The sequence below is a fragment of the Lemur catta genome, chromosome 13 (assembly GCF_020740605.2).
Source record: "Lemur catta isolate mLemCat1 chromosome 13, mLemCat1.pri, whole genome shotgun sequence".
NCBI lineage: Eukaryota > Metazoa > Chordata > Mammalia > Primates > Lemuridae > Lemur > Lemur catta.
In genome coordinates this window covers 52,949,055-52,972,604 of record NC_059140.1, presented here as the reverse complement: position 1 = coordinate 52,972,604, position 23,550 = coordinate 52,949,055, and the positions used below count along the sequence as shown (strand labels likewise).

General features: G+C 35.6%; 1 protein-coding gene across 1 annotated transcript in view; it reads right to left on the bottom strand.

The window, feature by feature from the left end:
• Nucleotides 1-23,550, bottom strand: part of DIAPH3 (diaphanous related formin 3) — a 445,841-nt gene that overhangs the window by 385,367 nt on the left and 36,924 nt on the right. Inside the window, exon 3 of the mRNA XM_045566830.1 lies at nt 13,853-14,029. Coding sequence (XP_045422786.1) covers nt 13,853-14,029 — 177 coding nt within the window. The remainder of the gene's footprint in view (nt 1-13,852; nt 14,030-23,550) is intronic.

Below are 23,550 nucleotides of genomic sequence, written 5' to 3'. Positions count from 1 at the left end.
TTAGTATGTCAACATATTGATATTTGTGTTCATTAAATACCTACTACAGATAAAATACTGAACAGAAAATACACAGAAGACACAATTGTAAAAGGCGTGATGAGTAATTTGAATGAGGCTAAAATTTCAGTGGATATATGAAAAAATCTTATCAGTTGGCTATTGGGCCGAATATATCGCAATTGAAAAAATTATTAGTCACGAAATCAAAACTTCAGTGTGTCTGAGGAGCCTATTATTGTTTCTAATGTTAAAGTTCTATTAATACATTAGCATTATACCTTATGAATTACCTCATTTATAGCATAACCTTCATATACACATGCTCAATTTACAATGTGGTTACATCCCAATAAAGTCATCATAAACTGAAAATAATCTTAAGTTGAAAATGCATTTAATACACCTAACCTATCAAACATCAGTAGCTTAGCCTAACCTACCTTAAACTTAGTAAGCATTCTTACACTTACATTAGCCTACAATTGGGCAATATCATCTAACACAAAGCCTATTTTATAATAAAGTGTTGAATACTATACAGAGATGGGCATTTTGTAGACATGATGGGATGAGAAAACATAAAACGCAATATCCAAAAAACACTGGCAACATGGTATATTGTAGAGTATCAGTTGTTTACCCTCATGACTACCTGGCTGACCGGGAGCTGGCAGCTAGCTGTTGCCACCCAGCATCACAAGGAAGTAGCATACTGCATATTGCTCGCCCAGGAAAAGATCAAAATTCAAAGTACAGTTTCTACTGACCGTGTTTCACTTTCTCACCATTCTAAAGTCGAAAACTTGTTAAGTCAAACCATGCTAAGTAAGAGACTGTCTGTACACGTTTAGACACAGTTTTGCTAGGGGAAATTAGGAGTTGTAATATCAAAAAATAATTTTCCTTTGGTCAGTTGCTTTCTAACTAAAACCTACACCTAAATTGAATCACTGTGTTTTACTGCGCTAGTTTGACTGGTATTAGGGATAGATTTTAGAGTTGCAGAGAACAAATACTGTGAAAAAAAAATTTTTTTAATTCAATATAAAGGAACATATCTATGTCATCAAAAAAGACCTGAGCTAAAAAGACCAAATTGATCTGATACCAGAAAATAAGAAAAAGTACTCCAAAAAAAAAAAAAAAGAAAAAGGAAAAGATGTCGAAAGGACACAAGAGCCAGCCTGCAGGGGCTGTAAGTGGACAAACTAGAACAATTTGAGAAATCAATTAATAATATTAGATTAAAAGCCAAAGAATAAAATAAATGAAGGACATATTTTGAGGCTGCAAATATCTTGTTTCTGTTTGATTACAAAGGGAAAAATAGTGGAGAAACCCAGCAGACACCACTTTAACAAAGTCGCCAGGCTAACACCATCCATGATAGGACACACTGATACCACGTGCCACCTGATATGATATACTGAGAAGGGTTTATCACCTTTGTGGTATTCATATCTATGAATACTTTCCAAAATAATCTTGAAGCGAATCACAAGAGGGGGAAAAAAAAATCAAACAAACTGAAATTGATAGCATTCTGCAAAATTACTGAGATTTTTCAAAAGTATGAAGGTCATAAAAGATGAGGGACCCCCAAATAAAACCTAAATTAAAAAAATAGGTTTGTGGAGTACTTGGCTACAGTAAATACACACTGAAATGATGACAGGAACTCGGGGAGGGGGGTAAAGAAACCACAATCAAGACAAATCCAAGGCTACTGAGAGGAAGGATTAGGTTAAGATACAAGTAAAAAAATTTCATTCAAAACCCAAACTTCTCCGGTTGCTCACATTTCCTCCCATTTTCTTTCCAAGCCTGCTCTGTGAACCATCCTGCTCACCCACTCTCACAGCAACCTTTTCACAAAGACCCCTAATATTCCTGTAATCTTAAATAATGGTTAAATTCTTGAGCCAGGCACTGTGCTAAACACTTAATATAAGCATTATTTACTTAATCCTGACTAATAACCATTTTAGGAATCCCCTCTACTAATCAAAGAGCTGAGGTTTAGGAAAATTGTTTAAGTTGACCATCATCCTACAGCTTAGATTTGAACTCTGGTCTATCTTAACTTCCCATTCCTATTTCCATATCATTTATCTCCATTATCATCTAAAATTCCATTTCCTTGGGGGCTAATACTATCTGACTAAATGCTTACATTGCCAATCCCTCGGGTTGATTCCTCTGACACCCAATGCCTTGCTATCACCCACAATGGCCCCAGAGTGTCCTTGGCTTCCTCACCACCAGCAACCTTTGCTTCTCTACCGTCCTGAACCCCAGTCTTTGTGACCACGCTTCGACCTTTTCATTATCTAAAAACTGCTCCAAGTCAGGCATCTCCAAGATCTCCATGATCTTTATCTCTGATTTCAATCTTCCATCTTTTCACAGTTCCTATTTCCAGACCATCTGTTTCTTGACTCCAATAAAACCTCCAGTTTCTTGACCCTTCCATTTTCTCCAGTGCAGGCCAACTCTTTGATTCACCAGTTCCTACAACATTTATGTGAAACCCTACTGGTCTCTTTTTTTCACATTCCCTAAGGTACTTAATTTAAACTTTTGCTATTCTCCAGAAACTATGAAACTACCACTTCTACCTATCATTCTCAATAAGCAAATTTCAATTCTCTCTGTGAAAAGAAAGATATCATTCAATTTCCTGTTTACTGTTTTACCAATTTATTGGCACATAATCTCTTTCCCTACCGATCCCTGCATCAATTCAAAGACAATCCCATTCATTTAAGTGTGGGATCCTCTTTCCTCCCACCTGTTAAAAAGGGCATTGCACATCAATCATCCTGTTCTAATATATTTTACTAAACTCTTCTCAGTTGGGTGGGTATCAATATGTAAACATGTTAGTCTTTAATGGATTAAAATTAAAGGAAAAAAAGAAGAGCCTTCCCTCAACTCTAGCTCTCCTTTACATGTGACTTTACCCTTCTCCCCCACAGATAACTTTTAAAATAAATTTCTCTACACTTACTGCCTCTTTCATATCACATAGACCACAGCAATCTCTTTTTAAATATTTGTTGGGTAAACTGAAGACAAACATATGAGATGCAGATAATTTTCTGGTAGATGGAACTGGAGCTAGAGATAAAAATCACAGCTCCAGCCTAGAACACTGAGCAACTGCTGCTCCTAGAAGATTCGCAAGAATCTTCAGACAACAGTGACGAGAATGAGTTGTAGCTCCAGAGGTAGAAATATTCAGGCAGTGGTACTGACACAGGGCCATCCAAGCTAAAATCCATCATTCTTTCACAGGAAACACAAACAGAACCATACAAAACCTCAGTGACCTAGAACAGGGTCAGTATATGATTTAGCCCTGCCAAGCAGTATCTGATCAAGGAGTGAATGGGGCCCAGATTCCTTCAGCCCCACTGCACTCACCAATAATCTTCATGACTCTGTGTAGTGCAGTGTCCACCTGGAGGAATGAAAAAATACATCTTTTGCTAACTTGCACAAGGACACCCAATAGTCAGTGGCAGCCCTGACCTGGAAACCAGGTCAAGCAAGCAGCCGTTAAGATATACCAAAATGATTCTTCCTATGAAATGGATAGGGCCAGAAGTTTCTACAAACCAGGAAATTACCAGTTTCCTATTGTGTTTAGGCTCCTTGACTCCATAGTACATAAAACACTGGTACAAAATAAATATTTTCCACATTGTCTTTGGCAAACCTGAGAGGGAGAAAAGATGTAGTATTAATACCTGTGCACATATATGCATTAGTCAGAGCACTAAGAAGCAATCAAGCAGAGAATTGCAACCAGAGAGTGGACATTTTTTTCAACTGAATTACAAACGTTAGACTCAATATTTTCATTCATGGATATGGATTTTTACAAGACAGCATGCTCATTAAATTTACATACATCAAGTTGAGTGGGACAGTTAACACCACAGAGAGTTAGATTAAATTTAAAATGATTGACTATTTGGAGAATTAAGTGAATATATACAAGCAGCAACTTGTGGAAGATGGTCAGGTGCAAGATAACTCAGCCAGAAAGGAAAAACATTATGGACAGGCAGAGGCATGACTAGAGTTACAAAATGAATACTGGAAAGACAGTGTTATAATGGATCAAAATATTCATATGAATCGATAAGCACAATATTGGAAGATAAAAATTGGAAGCACCACAATAGCAAAACCGAGCATTAATTCTTATTAATGCAATCATCTGATTTCAATACTATGATGTTTTGTTTCATGAGTTAAAGCCAACATAATTATTCTTGATAGCAGTCTCGGTTTTGGTAACATTTTATAACAAGGAACCACAAATTTGTTAAGCATCTTAAGAGGTCCACAATGATCTCATAAGTCCCACTCCTGAGACTTCAGAACATCCTATAAGCACAATTTTATCCAGAGTTCTTCTGAAAGTGTAATTCTGTTCTTAACCACGTTGAATTCATCTTCCACATTATACAATGTCAAAAGGTCTTGCTGATGTTTATTACTACACTAAGGTAAGTTTTTACTACCATGAATGGTTTAGTGCCAAATAAAAAAATAGAGGATTTCATGACCTGATGTGAGGTCATTCTGCACTCTCAAATAGGGCAGACTAAATGAATCCTAATTAGTCCTGCAATTTAATAAATTTTATTCTTAAATTGGGTTTAGACATAATTAGAAAAGTAAAAGATAAATACTACCAAGAACCTGGAACTTGGAATTAACATTATTAATACTTTTTTATATTCAAGATGCCTATAAATATACTGAAGCTATTAAATGGCTTATCTTTTGTCCACCAGTTTTACTATGTCTTTATATAAACCTTTAAAATAGTTTTTTACATACATGTGATTATAATAAAGTTATATTTCTTGGTTTTACCAATAGTAGGGTTGAATTGTCACTGTGGTATCCACAGTATCTTTACTCATTTCCCATTAAAATTAATAGGAAGTCAGATGGCTAGCTTACTAACAGGACAGCAGCCAGAAAATGACATTTATCCAAAAATTGACAATGAACTCTAAACACTATTATTTGACCAAATATTCTAACTGAAGTTTATGGGCGAGAGTGCAATCTCAATTGAAAACCAAATTTCAATTTATCCTAATGCCAGGATCAAGGACCAAAAAAAAAAGAAAAAAGAAAGAAACTTAAGTATCACTTTTCTTTCATATACTACAAATTTTAGCAGAACAGACAAGAAGTGGGATGAATATGCATGGAGCTGCACAACTCTAATTTATTTTGGAATATAACCTTGCCGGAACTGTTCAAGCATGTGCATGAGCACTTACAACCACAGACAATCGTTATGTAATCCTGCAGATAAAAACACTGCCATTGATTAAAAAGAATTTCATTCATTTATTTGTTTTTCAACTTTTCTAAGTAAATGACCATTTCTTCATAAATTACATAGAGGATGAAATGGTAATTTGATTTTAGCTACAAGGGCCAACTTTCCTATAGAAGAAAATGAGACTGAGAAAAAGCCTTCACAGTCGTGGAAGGATGTCCCTGCACACCTCCTAAATGGTGAAACAGTGTGCTGAAACATTACGGTAACATTTCTCCTTTTAAAATTCCTCTCTCTAACCATTTTATTGGTGCTACAAAATCCTACCAGGCAAAATCCAATTCTCCTAAATCATTTATTTTCTCATTTATGTGTATCTAGAAGAAACAACTAAACATTGACATTATCCTCCTGACAAACACAACCCATGAATCAACTCGAAAATTGCCTTACACAACTATACTCTCTCTCTCCCTCTTCTTCCTCCTCATATATAGATTATTATTTGAATTGCTTTTAAGCCACTTTTCCCTGTATTTTGCAGTTTCTACTTAATGGAGAGGGAAAACGGTGGCAACTAATAGATCAGAAGAAAGCATTCTCATAGAACCTCTCTCATTTTATCTGGTCAACTCTAAATATATTTTTTTAGTTTGCAAAAAATAAAAATTGCTTACAATATAGAAAAGTAGGTTTCTAAAGAATACTAATACTTGAAATAAACTGCTGGAAGGAATCTATAGCAGTTAATGAACACTCAGAGAATTAACACACAGGGGTCTTTGTTGGTTTTTCTTTTCATTCAGACTCCTGGTGACCCTTAAGATATTCCTTGCACACTCAACACAACAGGCATTCACTTATCTAACTAAAGTAATAGCTGTGCATAAATCCTTAACACCAAGCATTAAAGAGGAAAAAAGAAAAATTGTTGTTAGTATGTACCCAAAGAGTGGCAACATGGAATCAGCTTAGGAAGCTGTCACCAACAACAACCTAAAAGTATCAAATGTACAGAGGCGCATGTGATTTTATCAGTTCACTTGAGCTCTTTCTTCCTCAGGACCTTAAGTTTATCTCAGGTGAAGATGTCTATGCTACTGAATTGACTACAAATCTCAGGAGAACACAATGACATCTTGATATTTAACTCTGTGGGACTGATTTATATCATTTGATTGCTTAAACATGGTATTTACAAAAGCAGAAAGAAACAGATCAACTCATACCACAATACATGACTAAATAACATGTACTGTGAAGGCACTAAACGGACAAAAGCAACTAAGGTCAAATGTGCATAGTCTAATAAAATATGGTTCTGATAAAGATTGGAAAACTGATGTAATGAATCAGTTAAATAGAAAATGTACATAGTCACTCATTTAATCAGTAATAGAGGATAGATTCAGCTTAAAGGATAAAAAATTAACAGGGTCAAGCATCTACCCTATAGGAAGGGCCAATCTAGTGAGGGACTAACCAACCTGAGTAAGTAAAATGAAAAATTGTTTAGAAGGCCTATATTAAATACTTCAGGAACAGAGAAAATGAACACATTAATATTGTTTTCAGGGGTTAGCAGGAAAAAAAAAAACACAAAACTGGCCAATTTGATCTTTATTTTGAGAGCATAAAAAAACTTTTTTGGAAGGCAGGACAGGTATCAGACGGAAGCACAGAAATTTTCAAGAACAAGTAGCTTCTAACTCTCCTATTTCAGGTTGTTTTTATTTTTAATTATGTTTGGAGTTAAATCTCAGATCTGAAAAACAAACATTCAAAACAGTCAAGAAGACTGGTATAACCTCTTTTGTTATGCAACATACCCAGTGCAATGAAATCAGAAAAATAATCAAATGGAATAAGAATACAAAAAGGAAAAAAGTTGTTATTCACATATATTCTGATTGCATACATAGAACATATTAATGTGAGAGAATATACAAATAATAAAAACCAATTAGAGTTCAGTAAGGTTACTGGACACACAAAAAAAATCAATTAAAAATGAACAATTTTTTAATACAAAAATTTTTTAAAGATATATGTTAGCAACAAGCCTAGGAATATATTTCATAAATGATGTCTCATGAGCAGCAGTCTCCAACCTTTCTGGCACCAGGGACCAGTTTCACGGAATACAATTTTTCCACAGATAGGGGCAGGGAAAAAGGGGAGAGGGATACTTTCAGGATGATTTTGCAGCTGCTCCCAGCACTGGCATCACTGCCTCAGCTCCACCTCAGATCATCAAGCATTAGATTTTCATAAGCAGCATGCGACCTAAATCCCTTGTATGCAGCTTACAGTAGTGTTCACGCTCTTCTGAGAATCGAATGCCACTGCTGATCTGACTGGAGGCGGAGCTCAGGCAGTGATGCAAGCGATGGGGAGCAGCTGGAAATACAGATGAAGCTTCGCTCAGTCCCACAGCTCACTTCCTGCTGTGTGGTCCGGTTCCTAACAGGGCACGGACCAGTACCAGTCCACAGCCTGGGAGTTGGGAACAGCAGTCATAAAAGACCTTTAAGGAGAAAGTTATAACTTTTTACTGTTCAGGAATGGAGAAAATATAAATAAATAAATATACTGAGATATAAATGTATATACAATGGTTATAGCTGAGAAAACTTAATATCACAAAGGTATCCATTTTGCCTAAAATCAATCAATAAATTCATTGTGATTCCAATCAAGATCCCAACAGGATTTATAATGGAATTTAACTAATTGATTCCAAAATTAATATGCAAAAGCCAAGTGCCAAGAATAGCCAAGGTGATTTTGAATACGAGAAGGGGGTTTTAGATATCAAGATTTATTATACAGCTATAGTAATTAAGATAATAGATATAAATTAGGACAATAAATATAAATGCAGACATGGATGAGCCAAGTAATGGATAAAAATTAAACCTTAGAAAGAAACCCACAAGTCTGCAAAAACTTGACCAATAACACTACAGATATGCACAAGAAATGCACAGATGAGTAGCCCAAACAGCCAATAAGCATGTGAAAAGATGTTCAAACTCACTTATGATCAGAAAAAAATAAATCCTTTAAAGCTGTGGTCCCCAACCCTAGGATGGCAGACCAGTACCTACCTGTGACCTATTAGGAACCAGGCTACCCAGCAGGAGGTGAGTGGCAGGAAAGTGAATGAAGCTTCATCTGTGTTTACAGCCAGGGTCCATCCCTTGCATCACCACCTGAGCTCTGCCTCCTGTCAGATCAGCAGCAGCATTCGATTCTCATAGGAGCTCGAACCCTACTGTAAACTGTGCATGTGAAGGATCTAGGTTGCACGCTTGAATCATCCTGAAATCATTCCCCTGCAACATCAGTGCATGGAAAAATTGTCTTCCGTGAAACCAGTTCCTGGTGCCAAAAAGGTTGGGGACTGCTGGTTTAAAGTAAGGGTATCCTGTTCACATTTGTTACCTGCAACACTGAAGTCTTATAGTAACAATGCAAACTGAGACAATTTTACAAATTAACCAGCCTTGAATCCTCAAATATGTCAAATTCATAAAACAAAAGTAAAGAGGAATTATTCCAGATTTAAGAACATTTTAAAAACATGACAACTCAATGCAACACATGATTCTGAACTAGATTCTTTTGTTTTTAATATAAAGGGCATTATTGGCACTATTGGTAAAGCTTGAATAGTGTCTGAAGATTGTCATTGGTAGTAACTGACTAGTGTTATTAATAACTTACTGATTTTGGTGGTTATATTATGGTTATGTAGGAGGACATCTTTATTTGTAGGAAATATACATTGAATCAGCAACTTACCTTCAAATGGTTCACAGGAAAAAAGGTGTCTTCTGTACATTTATAATTATTACAGAAAAAGGTTTGTTGTTTTAAAGGAATGGGGTTTCTTTATGTTGCCCAAGCAGTTCTCAAACTCCTGGCCTCAAGTGATCCTCCTGCCTCAGCCACCCAAGTAGCTGAGATTACAGGCATGAGCCACTGAGCCAGACTAGAAAAAAGGTTTTTTTAATGTGCTGGAATGAAAACCATCAAATTCCGGGTATTGTTCACCTCACAGAAGAAAGGAAGAGGAAAGAAAGGGATTGGAAGGAGCACAAAAGGGATTTCAACAGAGGGGTAAGCATCTGAAACAACAGCAAAAATTAACAGCTATTGGTAGAAAAAGACAGATATAATCTTTGTATTAACAGAAGGCAGGCTTTGCAGGGAATAAGATAGAGGACATATTAGCTTCCCATATACAGGATATGGATCCCAAGGAAGATGCAGGTCTGAGCCATCTAAGAGGTACTACAGCCAAAAGGTGACCCCAGCAGGAGAATGGACTTGTAGAAGACAGGGGCAGAAGCCAGACAAAGGAGAAGTCACCAGACATGGGAAGTACAGGTGAGACTGGGAGGAATGGAGGGGAAATAAAAATAACACAGAAGCAAACAATCAACGTTTGTAATCTTCCACACCTGTGGTAAGCAGACTGGCTCCCCCAAAGATGTCCACCACCCTAATCTCTGGATGCTGTAAATATTTTATATCACATTGCAAAAGGGACTTTGCAGATATAATTAAAGCGATGAACCTTAAAATAGGGAAATTATCTTGGATTAACTGGGTAAATCCAATCTAATCACAGGCCTTTAAAAGCAGAAAACTTTCTCTGGAGGGGGGCAGAAGAAACAGCAGAAGGAAAAGTCAGAGAAATTCTAAGCGTGAGAAGGACTCAATGCATCGAAGATGAAGGGGCACGCATGAAGGACAGGAGAGAGGCCTCTAGAGGCTAAGGGTGGCTCCCAGTTAATAGCCAGCAAAGAAACAGGAACTTCAGTCCTACTGAGAACTGGATCCTGGATTCTGCTAAAAACCTGAATGAACTGGGAAGAAGATTTTTCCCAAAGCCTCAGATAAGAGCCCAGCCAGCTAAGACTGATTTCAGCTTTGTGAAACCTACAGAAGCAATCAAGCCAACCTGGATTACAGAACTATAATAAATTTGTGTTGTTTTAAACCACTAAATCCGTGGTAATTTTTTACAGTATCAACAAGAAACTAATATAATACCCTAGGCACCAATGGCAGGTTATAGATATCCTAAACCAGCAAGTGCTTCCTCCTCTTCCACCACCTCCAATCTAACCCTGGAGGAGACAGAGTCAGTCTAGGGAATAGGGAAGAACAGAAAATCCAGGTGGGGAACCAGAAGAGGCTAACCACACCCCAACAACCACCTCTAGTAGAGGCTAGAAATGGAGCAAGCTTGAAAGGGACAAGCTTTCTTTGGATGGAAATTAAGTTATTTATATCAAGCTAGGGTTATTATTATCTGAAAGCAACAGGAAAGCTTTGGCACTTGCCTGGGATTTTTTACCAGAGTCACAACAAAATAAGCTGAGAGGACGGTTTAAAAGAGGCAACAGCTGGAATAAACAAGTCACTTTCAGCTTATACCTATCATGTTCACCTTATTCAAAAAAAAACCACTCAGAGATATCTACAATGAGTTCAACAGTAACCAATGAAATAAACTTCAGAAATCAAAGCTGTATATACAGTGATAAGCACAACTGTTTCACTATCTAATATCCATACAGAAACCAAGATGGGCTTTCAGCTAGAAATTCAACTTTCACCGAAAGACAAACATGTGGGGGGTGGGGGGGAAAGAGGGACAGAGAAGCCCTTAAGAAACAGAACAAAAAATTAATCATTACTTTATGAAAGCACATGGAAACTAGATTACCCAGAGCCAAGCAAATCAATTTACTAAGTAAAATGAGTACAAATGTTGAAGTTTTACACTATTTCGCATTCATTAAGTAATCAAGTCAGCACAGTCTTTCAAAGGGCTATCTTCAGGAGGCAAAAGAGGTGTTCTTCAAAACAAAGGTTTTTGCTTCATGTAAAAATTATTAAATACTTTTGATAATGATAAGAATAATTATTTTTAAAACTGAACAATGGCAAAAGAACAAATCCAGATGCAAATTTTAAATGGTACAAAACCTCTGTAGATGCAAATGCCAAAAGGTCAACATGGCTGATTACTTAATGTTGATTCTCAAGAGAATTTTTATTAATAAAAAAATGTTACAAATATGTGCAAGCCAAAAAATCAAACCCAATTTAAATCTAGCATTCTCCACAGGCATAGAAACAGTCAAAACAGTCAAAACTGTGATACTCTGAAAAGCTTGAAAAATACCCTAATCCACATTTAAAAAGGAAAAATATCCTTCTCAGCTTTAAAGATCTTTCAGTTTCAGAATCAAAGCAGGTTTTCCCTACAGAGTATTGTGATATACCCAAGGAATCAGCAAGAGAAGGAAAGAAACTTTTCCTTATTTTTGAAAAAGACCTTAGTTGTGACTAAATCTTTATTTAGCAAATGGGACAGCCCTAAGAAAACAACAATTGCATTTTACTTCTGTTGAGTAAAGTGAGAGTTTGGTCACAAAAGATCTACTGCCCACAACCTGTTTAAGGTTTAACAAGTGATCTGCCCCTCCCCCAGTTATTTAAAAAGTATTCTGTAAAGACTTCAAAAATGCCAATATTCATCTACCCTGTACATACTGTTAAAATTGATAATCTTACCCCTCTCCTGGCTAAGAGTAACAGAAAAATAGTAAAAACTGTACTCAGTACTTTCTCGGTAGTTGTACTTTTAAAACTAATTATGGTAATAAAATGTGGCTTTCATAGATGTTTAACATCAATGGGCTACTTATTCTGCTTACTGAGATGACACCCACAGTTATGATAAAAATTTGTAACAAGGTAGTCACAAGTGAATAAAAGTACCATCCCAGAATCTCAGATAATTTAGGTGAGTGATTCCACATATGGTGCACGGATGAGAGGGAAGAAAGGGTACTTTGCCATCTTTAGTCCTCAAAGAGAGTACTAAAAAGAACTGCCTTCACAAAGCCTCATTAACAGAGGCAAAGGCTAGCCAAAAAAGGTGGTTCTTGGCTGAAATTATATCAACTTAGGGTGCCAAAAGAGTGAAGAAAGAGTTATACATTTGTACCTAACTGAAACCAAAATTAGTACTTCATCAAGAGCTGGTATAATAGATGAGTTTCCCCAGCCTAAGGTTCATGCAAAAAAATACTAATAAAATGTGTGCTCAAAGACAAAAAGTTAGAAATCACTCACACTTAATAAAAAGCATATAAAGACACAAACTAGGCATTCTTTCTTTCTGTAGTCTTCTAAAGCTCCATGTGTAGCACTGGACACAAATACTTATGATAAATAGAAAATAAGGCAATGTAATGGCAAATACATTGTTGATTCCAGCTGAACAATGAAGAGACCAACTATTAACATTTCATGCACATCTTATATTCTAAACTAAATAGGTAAATGCATTAATTTCCCTAAAAATTAGTAAGGCTGTCAAAACCAATAGGTGAAAGAATAGACATATATAAAATAAATCATGATTCAGAAATAATACATAACTCCTCAGAATGACATAAAAAATCTTTTCATAATCGTCCTGAAGTTATCATTCCAATCTCATTTTTCCTACCTCTCACTGGTGCCCCCTTAGCTATTTGTACTCTACCTCTACATCTTTGTCATTGTGTTTTCTCCACCTCAAGAGATTGCCCTTCCCTGTGCTTATCCAAATCCTTTCATGAGATAAGACCTGGCTCCAGTTCATCCCTCTACTAAATTTCCCTAAACCACTATAATATCCTATCCATTTTGGTTTCCCCTTAAGCTAATTAGGTATCTCAAAAATTAAAGTAATTTTTTTCCTTCTCTGAACTTAGAACTTAATTATTAAATACTACCTTCTGGCATTTCTTACTCATTTAATTTTTCATATGTTTATTTTGAATGCTAGGAGATAGTAACTTAAGGGTAGGAACTATATATGTAAATAAATCTGTTTAGATGAAACTCGCATTAATCTGTGGTAAATGGTTTGCATATATTTAACACGTGGGTTATTGGTCAAATTAGTTCAGCTGGCTTAAAAGCTAGAGGCTGAATCAATCAGAGAATCACCATAATTGAGAACTAAAGGCCCCAAATGACACCACGTGTCTCTACCAGAAAAGGCACATCCTAAAACAAGTGAGTTGAAGTCTCTACAGATATACATGTTGTAGGACCATAAAGAACCTAGTTATCCTGAGAAATAAGAAAGGAATAAAACAAGTAAGATCCAAAAATCAGCACACAACAATGCAAACAGAAGAGCACTGTGACCGTCCTTCTAAAATCAACTGAACCCAGACAGACCACTTAGATAATCTATTTGACACAAGAATATACCATTTGATACTTTAGAGTGTTTGTTTTTATGTACCCTGTATAAAGCCAAAAACTGATGTGTTGTTTTTCTTCAGATTCTTATTTTTGTAATCCAAAAGCTCCCTATGGCTAAAGCACTATCTTAAATGGCACTGGAACATGAGGTCCAATGGAATGTGGAACATGAGTTAGTGTTCCATTAACATGAGCAAAAGCTAACGCTTTTTCCTGAAACATTTTATAAAGAATCTAAATTCTTACCATCATCTTTTCAAAAAGTTCTAAGAGTTCGTTCTCTGACAGTGGCTTTGGAAAGTTTTCCATCATCTCTAAAGATGCTGATGAGCAATCATTGCTTGCAAATGCAGTCTTCATGTTGGGAAGGGGAGGTCTCTCTTTCTTGCCCCCTGGAATTCTTATGCTGGCAAATTTGTCCCGCTACAAAGAAAGATAAAATGGCACACATGTAAGTATTTCCTTTCCCAACATTTAACTCATTCCAAAAATGGAAAACAAACAGAGCCAATCACATTATCACTGTGATTTCATCAAGAGGTATTCAACATTGGAATCTTTAAAATTAAAAATAATAATAAATATAAAAAGTGGTAAAAAGTTTTCAGTAATCATTCTATCTAAATAGAGAAATCAGACCTCAAAAGATTCTTTCTATCTTAAATCATGCAACTACAGATTTGAGATTCTATTATCAGATAACCTTTGCTTTATAGATTAGCAAATTAATCAGTTTCACAAAGGTAACTTAGCTAATTCAGTGGTGACACCAAACTAGAACTTAGTGTCCTGTCCCCCATCCGCCTACTGACGCTTTAGTCCACTGCCCTTTACACAAAGAGAAAAAATAATGAGAAAAGAAAAAGAAAAAAAAAAAAGAATGGAGCAAGAAAAATCGGTGATACAACATCAAATGTTGTAACACAAGTGTAACTGGGGTTCAAAAGCAGGATAGAGAATGGAAGTGGTGAAGAAATACTTCAGGAGATGACTGAGAACTTTTGAAAATTAATTTTTATATATATACACATACATACATATATATCTCTCAACTCACAGATCCAAGCAGCTCAGTAAAACTCATAAAAATACATAAAAAAAAAAATCCATACACCTAAGCACTTCATAGTCAAACTTCTGAAAATTAAAAATAAAGGGCAAACATAAAAGGGCAACCAGAGAAATAAAAATACATTATATACAGGAGAAAAATGAAAATGATATTACAGGGAATTTCTCACCAGAAACAATGGTGGCAAAAGACAATGGAATGTCAACTCACAATAAGGCAGATTAAAAAAAAAAAAAAAAAAGACATGGAATGGCTTCTTTAAAGTGCTGAAAAGTACAGTTGACTCTTGAAAAATGCCAGGGATAGCAGTGCCAACCCCCTGCATAGTCCAAAATCCATGTATAACTTTTGACTCCCCAGAAACTTACTACTAATAGCCTACTATTGACCAGAAGCCTTACCAATAACATAAACAGATCAATTAACAGATATTTTGTAAGTTATATGTATTATATACTGAATTTTTACAATAAAGTAAGCTAGAGAAAACATTATTAAGAAAATTGTAAGGAAGAGAAAGTACATGTACAGTACTATACTGTATTTATCAATTCCGTAACTTGACACATTTGTTTACAGGATCTGTTGCAAACTGTCTGAAATGTGAGGGCAAACCGCAGCTGCAGACCTCAATCTACAGGACACATCAAGTAATTTTTTTTGTAATGCCATGACTTTTCTCTGCTTATTGGGAGCACTTCTAGCATCACTAGTAACACTTAGTACGGGTCCCATGGTATTATTCATGGCTTACAGTATTGCACTAAACACGATGAAAAATACACAAGAACCATGAGAAATCACTTTTTACTGCAATACAAAATTTACTGGAGAGATGAACTGCTCACACAAAGATGGTTAGTGTTACACAGCATTTTAAGTGGATACTGGCAACACTTGAGCCCACTGCAACACCAGGTGACTATGAAATTATTACAGTAGTACAGTGGGCACTACAGTTAATTGTACATAGTTATATTTTAACACCGCATTTTTGTTTACATTTCATGACTGTGAATGGCACCATCTTCAGTCTGCACAAGTTTTTTGGTTTGTTTTTTTTTTTTGAAACAGAGTCTCACTCTGTTGCCCACCAGAACTAGAGTACTGTGGTGTCAGCCTCGCTCACAGCAACCTCAAACTCCTGGGCTTAAGCGATCCTACTGCCTTGGCCTCCCGAGTAGCTGGGACTACAGGCATGCGCCACCATGCCCGGCTAACTTTTTCTATATATTTTTAGTTGTCCAGCTAATTTCTTTCTATTTTTAGTAGAGACGGGGTCTTGCTCTTACTCAGGCAGGTCTCGAACTCCCGAGCTCAAACAATCCACCCGCCTCGGCCTCCCAGAGTGCTAGGATTACAAGCATGAGCCACCGCGTCCGGCCAGTCTGCATAAGTTTTGATAAATTTTAACTTTTTAGAACAGATTTATGTGTACGTTATAGTAGCAAATGATAACATAAACTAGCATCTACATATATTTTATGCATTCATGACATACCTTTCTCTTAATTTTTTCACTAGTTCCAGGCTATGTGGTTTGTCTGCAAGTTTTTTCAAATTGTCACAAATCTCCAAAAATTTTTCCAATCTACTTTTTGAAAAACATCTACATATAAGTAAACCTATACAGCTCAAACATGTGTTGTTCAAGAATCAACTGTACTGTCATCCTGGGATTCTATATCCAATAACAATACCTTTTACAAATGGAAGCAAAATTAAAACACTTTCAGATACTGTCATCCTGAGATTCTAAATCCAGTGAAAATACCCTATGTAAATAGAAGCAAAATAAAGACACTTTCAGACAGAAAAAAGCAAAGAGAATCTATCTCCAGGAGACCTGTACTACAAAAAGTGTAAAAGAAGTTTTTCAGGCTGAAGGTAAATGATATTAGATGGAATCCCAGATCTACAAAAAGAAATGAAGAGCAATAGAGAGTTTACTTTATTAGATGCTGGAGATACAAAGATAAATGAGCTATATAGGACTTACCTTAAATAATTAACAATCAAATGGAGGAGAAAAGTACATAAACAGGTAATTACACAGCTATATAGAATATGTAGAAGGAGGTATGTACAATATAATAACAAAGAAGAGTGGCATCTCACTCACCACCATAAACATTCCATACTTTGGAACAATGCAGAAACACAAAATTATTTCCACAAAAATATATGCCCAGAAGTTACTGTCCCTGTGTACATTTGTACCCTAATTTGGGGTATTTAAAATAACTAGGAGACACCAAAAGAATTGTTTTAGGAAATGGGACTGGTTACCTATCTCCTGAGTCACTACTTCATTGCCATGATTTCTGTACAGGTAGGACCAATTCCTGAGTGTAGAAACTATCCTGACTCCTCTTTACCTCTTTACACACCAAAAAAAAAGAAAGTGTAACTTAATTAATATGCCAAACTTATAATGAAGTGAAATTAAGCAAAACATCATTAATGTAACATCAATATTATAAATGTAAACACATCAATAAATGGAAATAGTAAGCTTAAGTACTTCACAAGCTAATTTGTAAATACATAACCTAATGGTTCTATCAGTGATAGAAGATATCATAAAATTTTAGTTTTCACCAAACATCAAAACTTTTTAAAATAAATCTCTAATCTCTCATAAAAATTACAATGGTTAATATTTACTGAGCCCTTTGTATGTGTCAGGCACTGGGCTAAGAGTTTAAATGTAGCATCAGATTGAATATATTTGTTTAATCCTTATAATGAGGAAACCTCAAGTCTCAATAATAAAGGACAAGCTCCAAAACACTTTTATACATTAAAAATTTCATAGTATTTGGCTTATAAAATAGCACAATGGAAAAAAATCAGTCCGTTATGTTTTCAGGAGTAAAACAGCATTTATACCAATAAATAACATAGTTTGTAAAAATAATAATAAAACAGAATTATCACACCTCCCCCATATTCTTAGCACCTAAAACTCTGGAGGAAGATTGGATTTTACCCAAATGGAAAACAAATTTGCACATTACCAATAGCATAGATGGCTAAAGGGAAGATAGGAAAAATTAGCATATCTCTCTTCTAGCTTCTAAATCTACAAAGGTCCAGATAGTAATATGAGACATAAAAGGATCAATCAATGTTTCATACTTTCAATATAATGCTTTTATTTATTTTCCCTGACTAGAAAGGATTGAAAGACAAAATAAGGAAAGAGCCATAGAAGAAAAATAAATACAATCCTTCCTCCTATATGAGAACAGTAAATTGAAATCTATTGAATACTTCAGGCTTCAAGTAAAAGCATTCCCAGGTATGTAATGCTCTATTGAGCACTCCAGGTAGATTCTACAAAATTTGGGCACTGTTACAAAGATAAGTGCAAAGTGAGCTTTACTATCAAATCATTTTAAATGTTGTAAAGAAGTTTCATATATTAAAGAGATGCTAGTGTGACTCCACTCACAAATGAAAAAATCACTCCTAATTTATCTTTTAAGGAATTGCACATGCAATTTGCTTTAAACAAGGCATAAGAGAACACATGAGTAAACTTTAAAAATACTTTTGATACTTAATAACATGATAGAAATCCCCCTAATATTGTCTGTAAGCTAGTTATTTTGTATTTGGCAATTTGGCTGGGGTCAGCTTATAATTTGGATACTTTTTATTTTCATATAAAAATTTCATAATTTTATATGAAATTCTTGTGTTAAAGTTGAGCTACAAACACAATCCAGACAGGTGAAGTTCACAAATAATTCACCTTTGTTTAAGAATTGGTTAAACACATACAAGACTGAGGAAATTCTTTCATAATGCTATTTGGAAGTGGTACACCACACTTAATTAATATGGCTTTGACTGTGTCTGGGGTGTACTAAGTTTTATAAATTAATATCACTTATCTTCAGGGAAAGTTAAATGAGCACCCTACTGAGTATTATCTCATACTGAGTAATCACACTGATAATCAGTAATGACAGTTTAAATAAAATTAATTAAACAAAAACAGGCTCTAAAAATACTATCTGGGTTTTCAGCTATGCTATAACACTGAAATAGTGAAAACTCAGTGTTTGGGGTTTTCAATATTACAACATTTTAAATACCAACAGAGAAGTTGGTATTTTTATTGGTTTTTTTATTGAAAAGTAAAAGAAGATATTGTAATTATTAGTCATCTTACAATTTCACAAGTATCTGAACTATGTATGATCATAAACATACTTCATTAGAAGCCAGAAAAGAGTAGCATTTTCATGCAATCCAGGAGAATTATTAAGCAAATAAAAGTTCCTTCTAATTATAGAATCAATTCTATCTGAATGCATACCAGAAATGTAGAATAAAATATATTGCTTAAAATTATCTATCAATTTTCATGCAATCTTATATTTAAGAGGAGGCAAAAATCTAACAGCTAAAATAGCTTGGCTTTTTAATTATCTTTATTACTAACCTGGCAACTTGCTAATTAAAAACATAGCTCCAGAGTCTGACTTCTGAATCCTGGCCAGCCACTTGCTTGCTGGGTTACCACAGTAAGTCACTTAAACCTTTAATGATGGTACCCATCACCGAGGTGTTAACAGGAAATAAAACTACTACTAACCTTTCAGCTTTGGGTTAAAAAGCCTAAAATGACTTACCTGACCACTCTAAAGTAGCACATGTACCCACTCCATTCTCTATCACAGCACATAGTATATTCTCTTCATATGTCCTTTCAAATGACTTATAAAAACTGTAATTATTTATTTTGTAATTGTTAACTCTATCTCTTTCCAACTACAATATAAGAACCATACTAGACAAACTATCATCTGTCTTAGTCACTGTGGCAGCCAGTCTCTAAGATTGCTCCCCAGTGATCCTCTGACTTGTGTAACCAATAGGATATCATGGAAATCATGGAGTGTGATTTCCAAGACTAGATCATAAAAGACATTACAGCTTTTTGCTCCCACTTGGGGTAGGGTATGCCAGCTGCCAGTTCATGAGAACACTCAAGAATTCCCAAAGGGAGGCTCACATGACAAAGAACTGAGGCCTCCCACCAAAAGATAAACAGGACCCTTGCCAACAGCCATGTGAGTGAGCCATCTTAGAAGCCCCAGTCAAGCCTTCAGACAACTGTAGCCCCAGGCGACATCTTCATTGCAAAGTCATGAAAGACCCCAAGCCAGAATCACTCAGATAAACAGCTACCAAATTCCTGACCCACAGAAGCTGTATGAGATGATAAATGTTTTTGTCTTATGTCACTTAAGTTTTGGGGTAACTTGTTACACACTAATAGATAACTATTAATGTTATAGTCACCGTTGTATATTCAGCCTATAGCAGAGTTCCCGGCAGATAGCTAGCAGTGAATCAATTAATACTTGCTAAAGCTGTGAATGAATGAGCAATTACTAGATAATAAAATACATCCTTGACATCCCCGCTGATATATGATACAGAATTACAATTTACGGTAAAATATTGTAAATGCCCCCAAGAAAATCATAAACCAGGTGAACTTGCAACAGGAATGAATGATTAATTGTGGAGTGGAGGAAATACCTTAAGAGAGGCTTTGGAAAGAGGGTACATCAGAGAACCTTTGTGAGGCTGCCATAAAAATTAAACGAGACAGGACATGTTAACAGCTAAGCGGTATGCCTCCCGGTTCCATGGTCTTTATTAAATGTTGGTGACATTTAGTCACTTAGGAACTTAGAGACATTTAGACACTTAGACATTTAGAGACTGGCTACCACGGTGACTAAGACAGTTGATGGTTTGTCTAGTATGGTACTTACATAAGATATATCATCGGAGAGAGAAAAGTGACCATTCTTTCATGTGTGATAAACTAACCATCCCAGTTTTAAGATCCATGGTATTACTACCCAGTAACAATTCCTACCGTCCCACCAACTACTGCATTCTAATTTCAATATTCTTCAATGCTACAAATGGGCTTTTCCAGCTCTTAATTAGTATTTTAATGAAATTTATAAGTTATTTAGCCAGAGATACCTTTGAAAAGAAAACTTACTGTGTACCTCCCCAAAAATATTTGATCTACTTAGCATATTTGTTCACATTTAGGTTTCACATAGTATTTATAAAATGAGAAACACAATTATGATCTTAAAATTTCTTTAATTGCTTGAAAATAAGTAACAACATGCAATATGTATTCTACAGCCTGCTGCCATGTCATGGAGCAGTGTATGGAGAAGCCTGTGCAGGGAAGAACTGGGGCCTCTCTTCAATGTGACCCCAGGAAGCACCAACTTGCCAGTCATATGAGTGAGCCACCTCGGAAATGGATAATCCAGTCCCACCGAGGCTTCAGATGACTACAGCCTGAGCTGACATCTTGATTATAAACTAGCTCATGAAAGACCTCAAATTGAAACCATCCTGCTAAGCTGTTTCCAAATTTCTAACCCAAGAAACTTATATATTAAGTGTTTGTCATTGGTTGAAGCCACTAAGTTTTGAGAAATGTTATAATATATAGCAATAAATGATTAATAGAGCTCCTCATAAAATACTTTTAAATTCCTAAAATAAAACATATATATAATTACAAAGAACTAATTAAAGTAAAATGGGGTTATCAAAATATTAATAAAGTTTAACATAGTAATGTTCTTCCTTAGTGCATTAAATAACAAGGGTTAACGGTAAGTCTAATTTTCAACATAGTGTTGAATATAAACCATATTTTAAAATATCTTCAGTAACTAATGTGCTTTGAAAATATCTGTAATTTCTGTTAGTGATAAAGTCACAGGTCAAATACTACTGTGGGTTTTTTTTGGTATGCTAATAGTTTTTTTTTTTTCCTATATGCATAGTTGAAAAAAATACTAAGTAGACACCATGCATTATACCACAGCATATTTGGTGGTCCATGGACCACACGTTAAGGGCCACTGGTAGGTGGATATGAAAGGATAGTAGAAATAGTGAGGGAAAAGAAGAAAGTACTCAAGATTACCTTCAGTGAATCAGTGGGAGCAAGTAGAAGACCTACAGTTGAGATCAGCAACGAGGAGGAATGTAACAGGTTATATACTCTGATGGTTTGTGCTTCAAAGAGATCTGGAAGCTTTTGAAGCAAGAAGCCACCAGGAAGATAAAGCCATCAAAGAACATTCAGGTTTCAAGTAGAGCAACAAGGAAAGAGAACATTCAAAGATGATGACAGACTTTGAGTTCCAAAGGGCAAAGTAGGAGGGTTTGGGAAGCCTGGAGGAGTTGAGAGAATGTCAGATTAGAAGAATGAATGGACTTGAATGGGGAGAGAAGCAAGAGGTACTAACTGATGATATGAATTCATTATGACTCAGCTCAACTGAAAGGTGATTTGAATTGTAATAATTTTAACAAAAATTAATAAATAAATCAAACCATGTAGACTGTACCTTCTTAATTCATGACTGCCACTACCCTAGCTCAGGCCATTTAGATAACTGCTACAGCCTCCTAACCATCCTCCATGTCTTCACTGCCCCCCACCCCTACTACTCTGTAGCAATTCTCTAGACTGACACCATTTTCATCTAACTGAAAATGCAAGTGCAATCAAGTCCTTCACTTCCATGCTTAAACCCTTTCAATAGCTCCTCATTACTAAAATGATAACATTCCAATCTTAACCTTGGCTCAAAGGTCCATCTGGATCTGAACCTTACTTCCTCTCCAGACAATCTATTCACCACTCCACCAACTTACACTGTGTGATCTAGATGTAATGAATAATCTAGAATTTCCCAAACAAGCACATGCTGTTCCTTGTGCCTAGAACCTACCCATAACTCATACCCCATCCCCTTTACAAGGCTCATTTCAACTCAATCTTCAGCTCACAGCTTGAACTACAGCTCATATAGGAACCCTTCCTGACTCCTCAAGACTGGGTTAGATGCTCACAAACCTAGTGCCTGCCATTACATAGTATATACACAATTCTAAAACTGTCTGTGAACATGTATGCTTACTGAAGTAAGCTTTAAGTCTTTGAGAAAAGGGACTATTATTTTATTCATTAAACCACCCCTGGAACTTAGCATGCTTAGAACCATGCGGTAAACATAATATAAATATTTGTTCAGTGAGTAAATTAATGATTAGCCTCCTATCTTCCAGGCCTGGAATACCAGCCATCACTCCTTGCCCTGTTAAATCCTGCTCAACAATATTTTAAATAAGAAATAATTAACATAGCATATCAAGGAGAATGCCAGGTATTATGCCTTTTATATATTTAATAAGACAACCCAGACTCTTCCCAACACTGATAATACACAGAGCAGTCCCCTACACTAAAAGCAAGCATGAATTTCTGTAATGTAATACCATAAGCTAGTAAGAAAAAGTCATTCAAAAAAAGCACAAAAATCACTAAAAAAAAATAATATTCAAGAAATGCCTAAATTATATCTACCCATATCAACTCAAAGTACAATTCTAATTGCATATATCAAAATATTATTAATATTATGTACTTGAAAGGAGATAAAAATTAGCTCTGTAAATATTATACTTTTTAAAAGGCATAGACCAATATCACCTATACACAAAAATTATCAGAAGACATCAACACATCAACAATTGCTTTCTACCTGCCAACCTGACATGCTTCCATTCCACTAATATCCCAGAGGTAAAATTATTACAGAGTAAAAAAAAACTACACCAACTCCTGCCAGCCTGGATTCTAACTTACCCTTCAAACTCAGCTGAAAACTCACCTTCACTGTGAAGTCTTGCCCAAAATCAAGTTGACCTCACTACTTCCACTGAACCCTATATACTGTTCCAGTCTCTATCACACATTATAACTACTGATTGTGTACACTTCCGTTTCTCCACT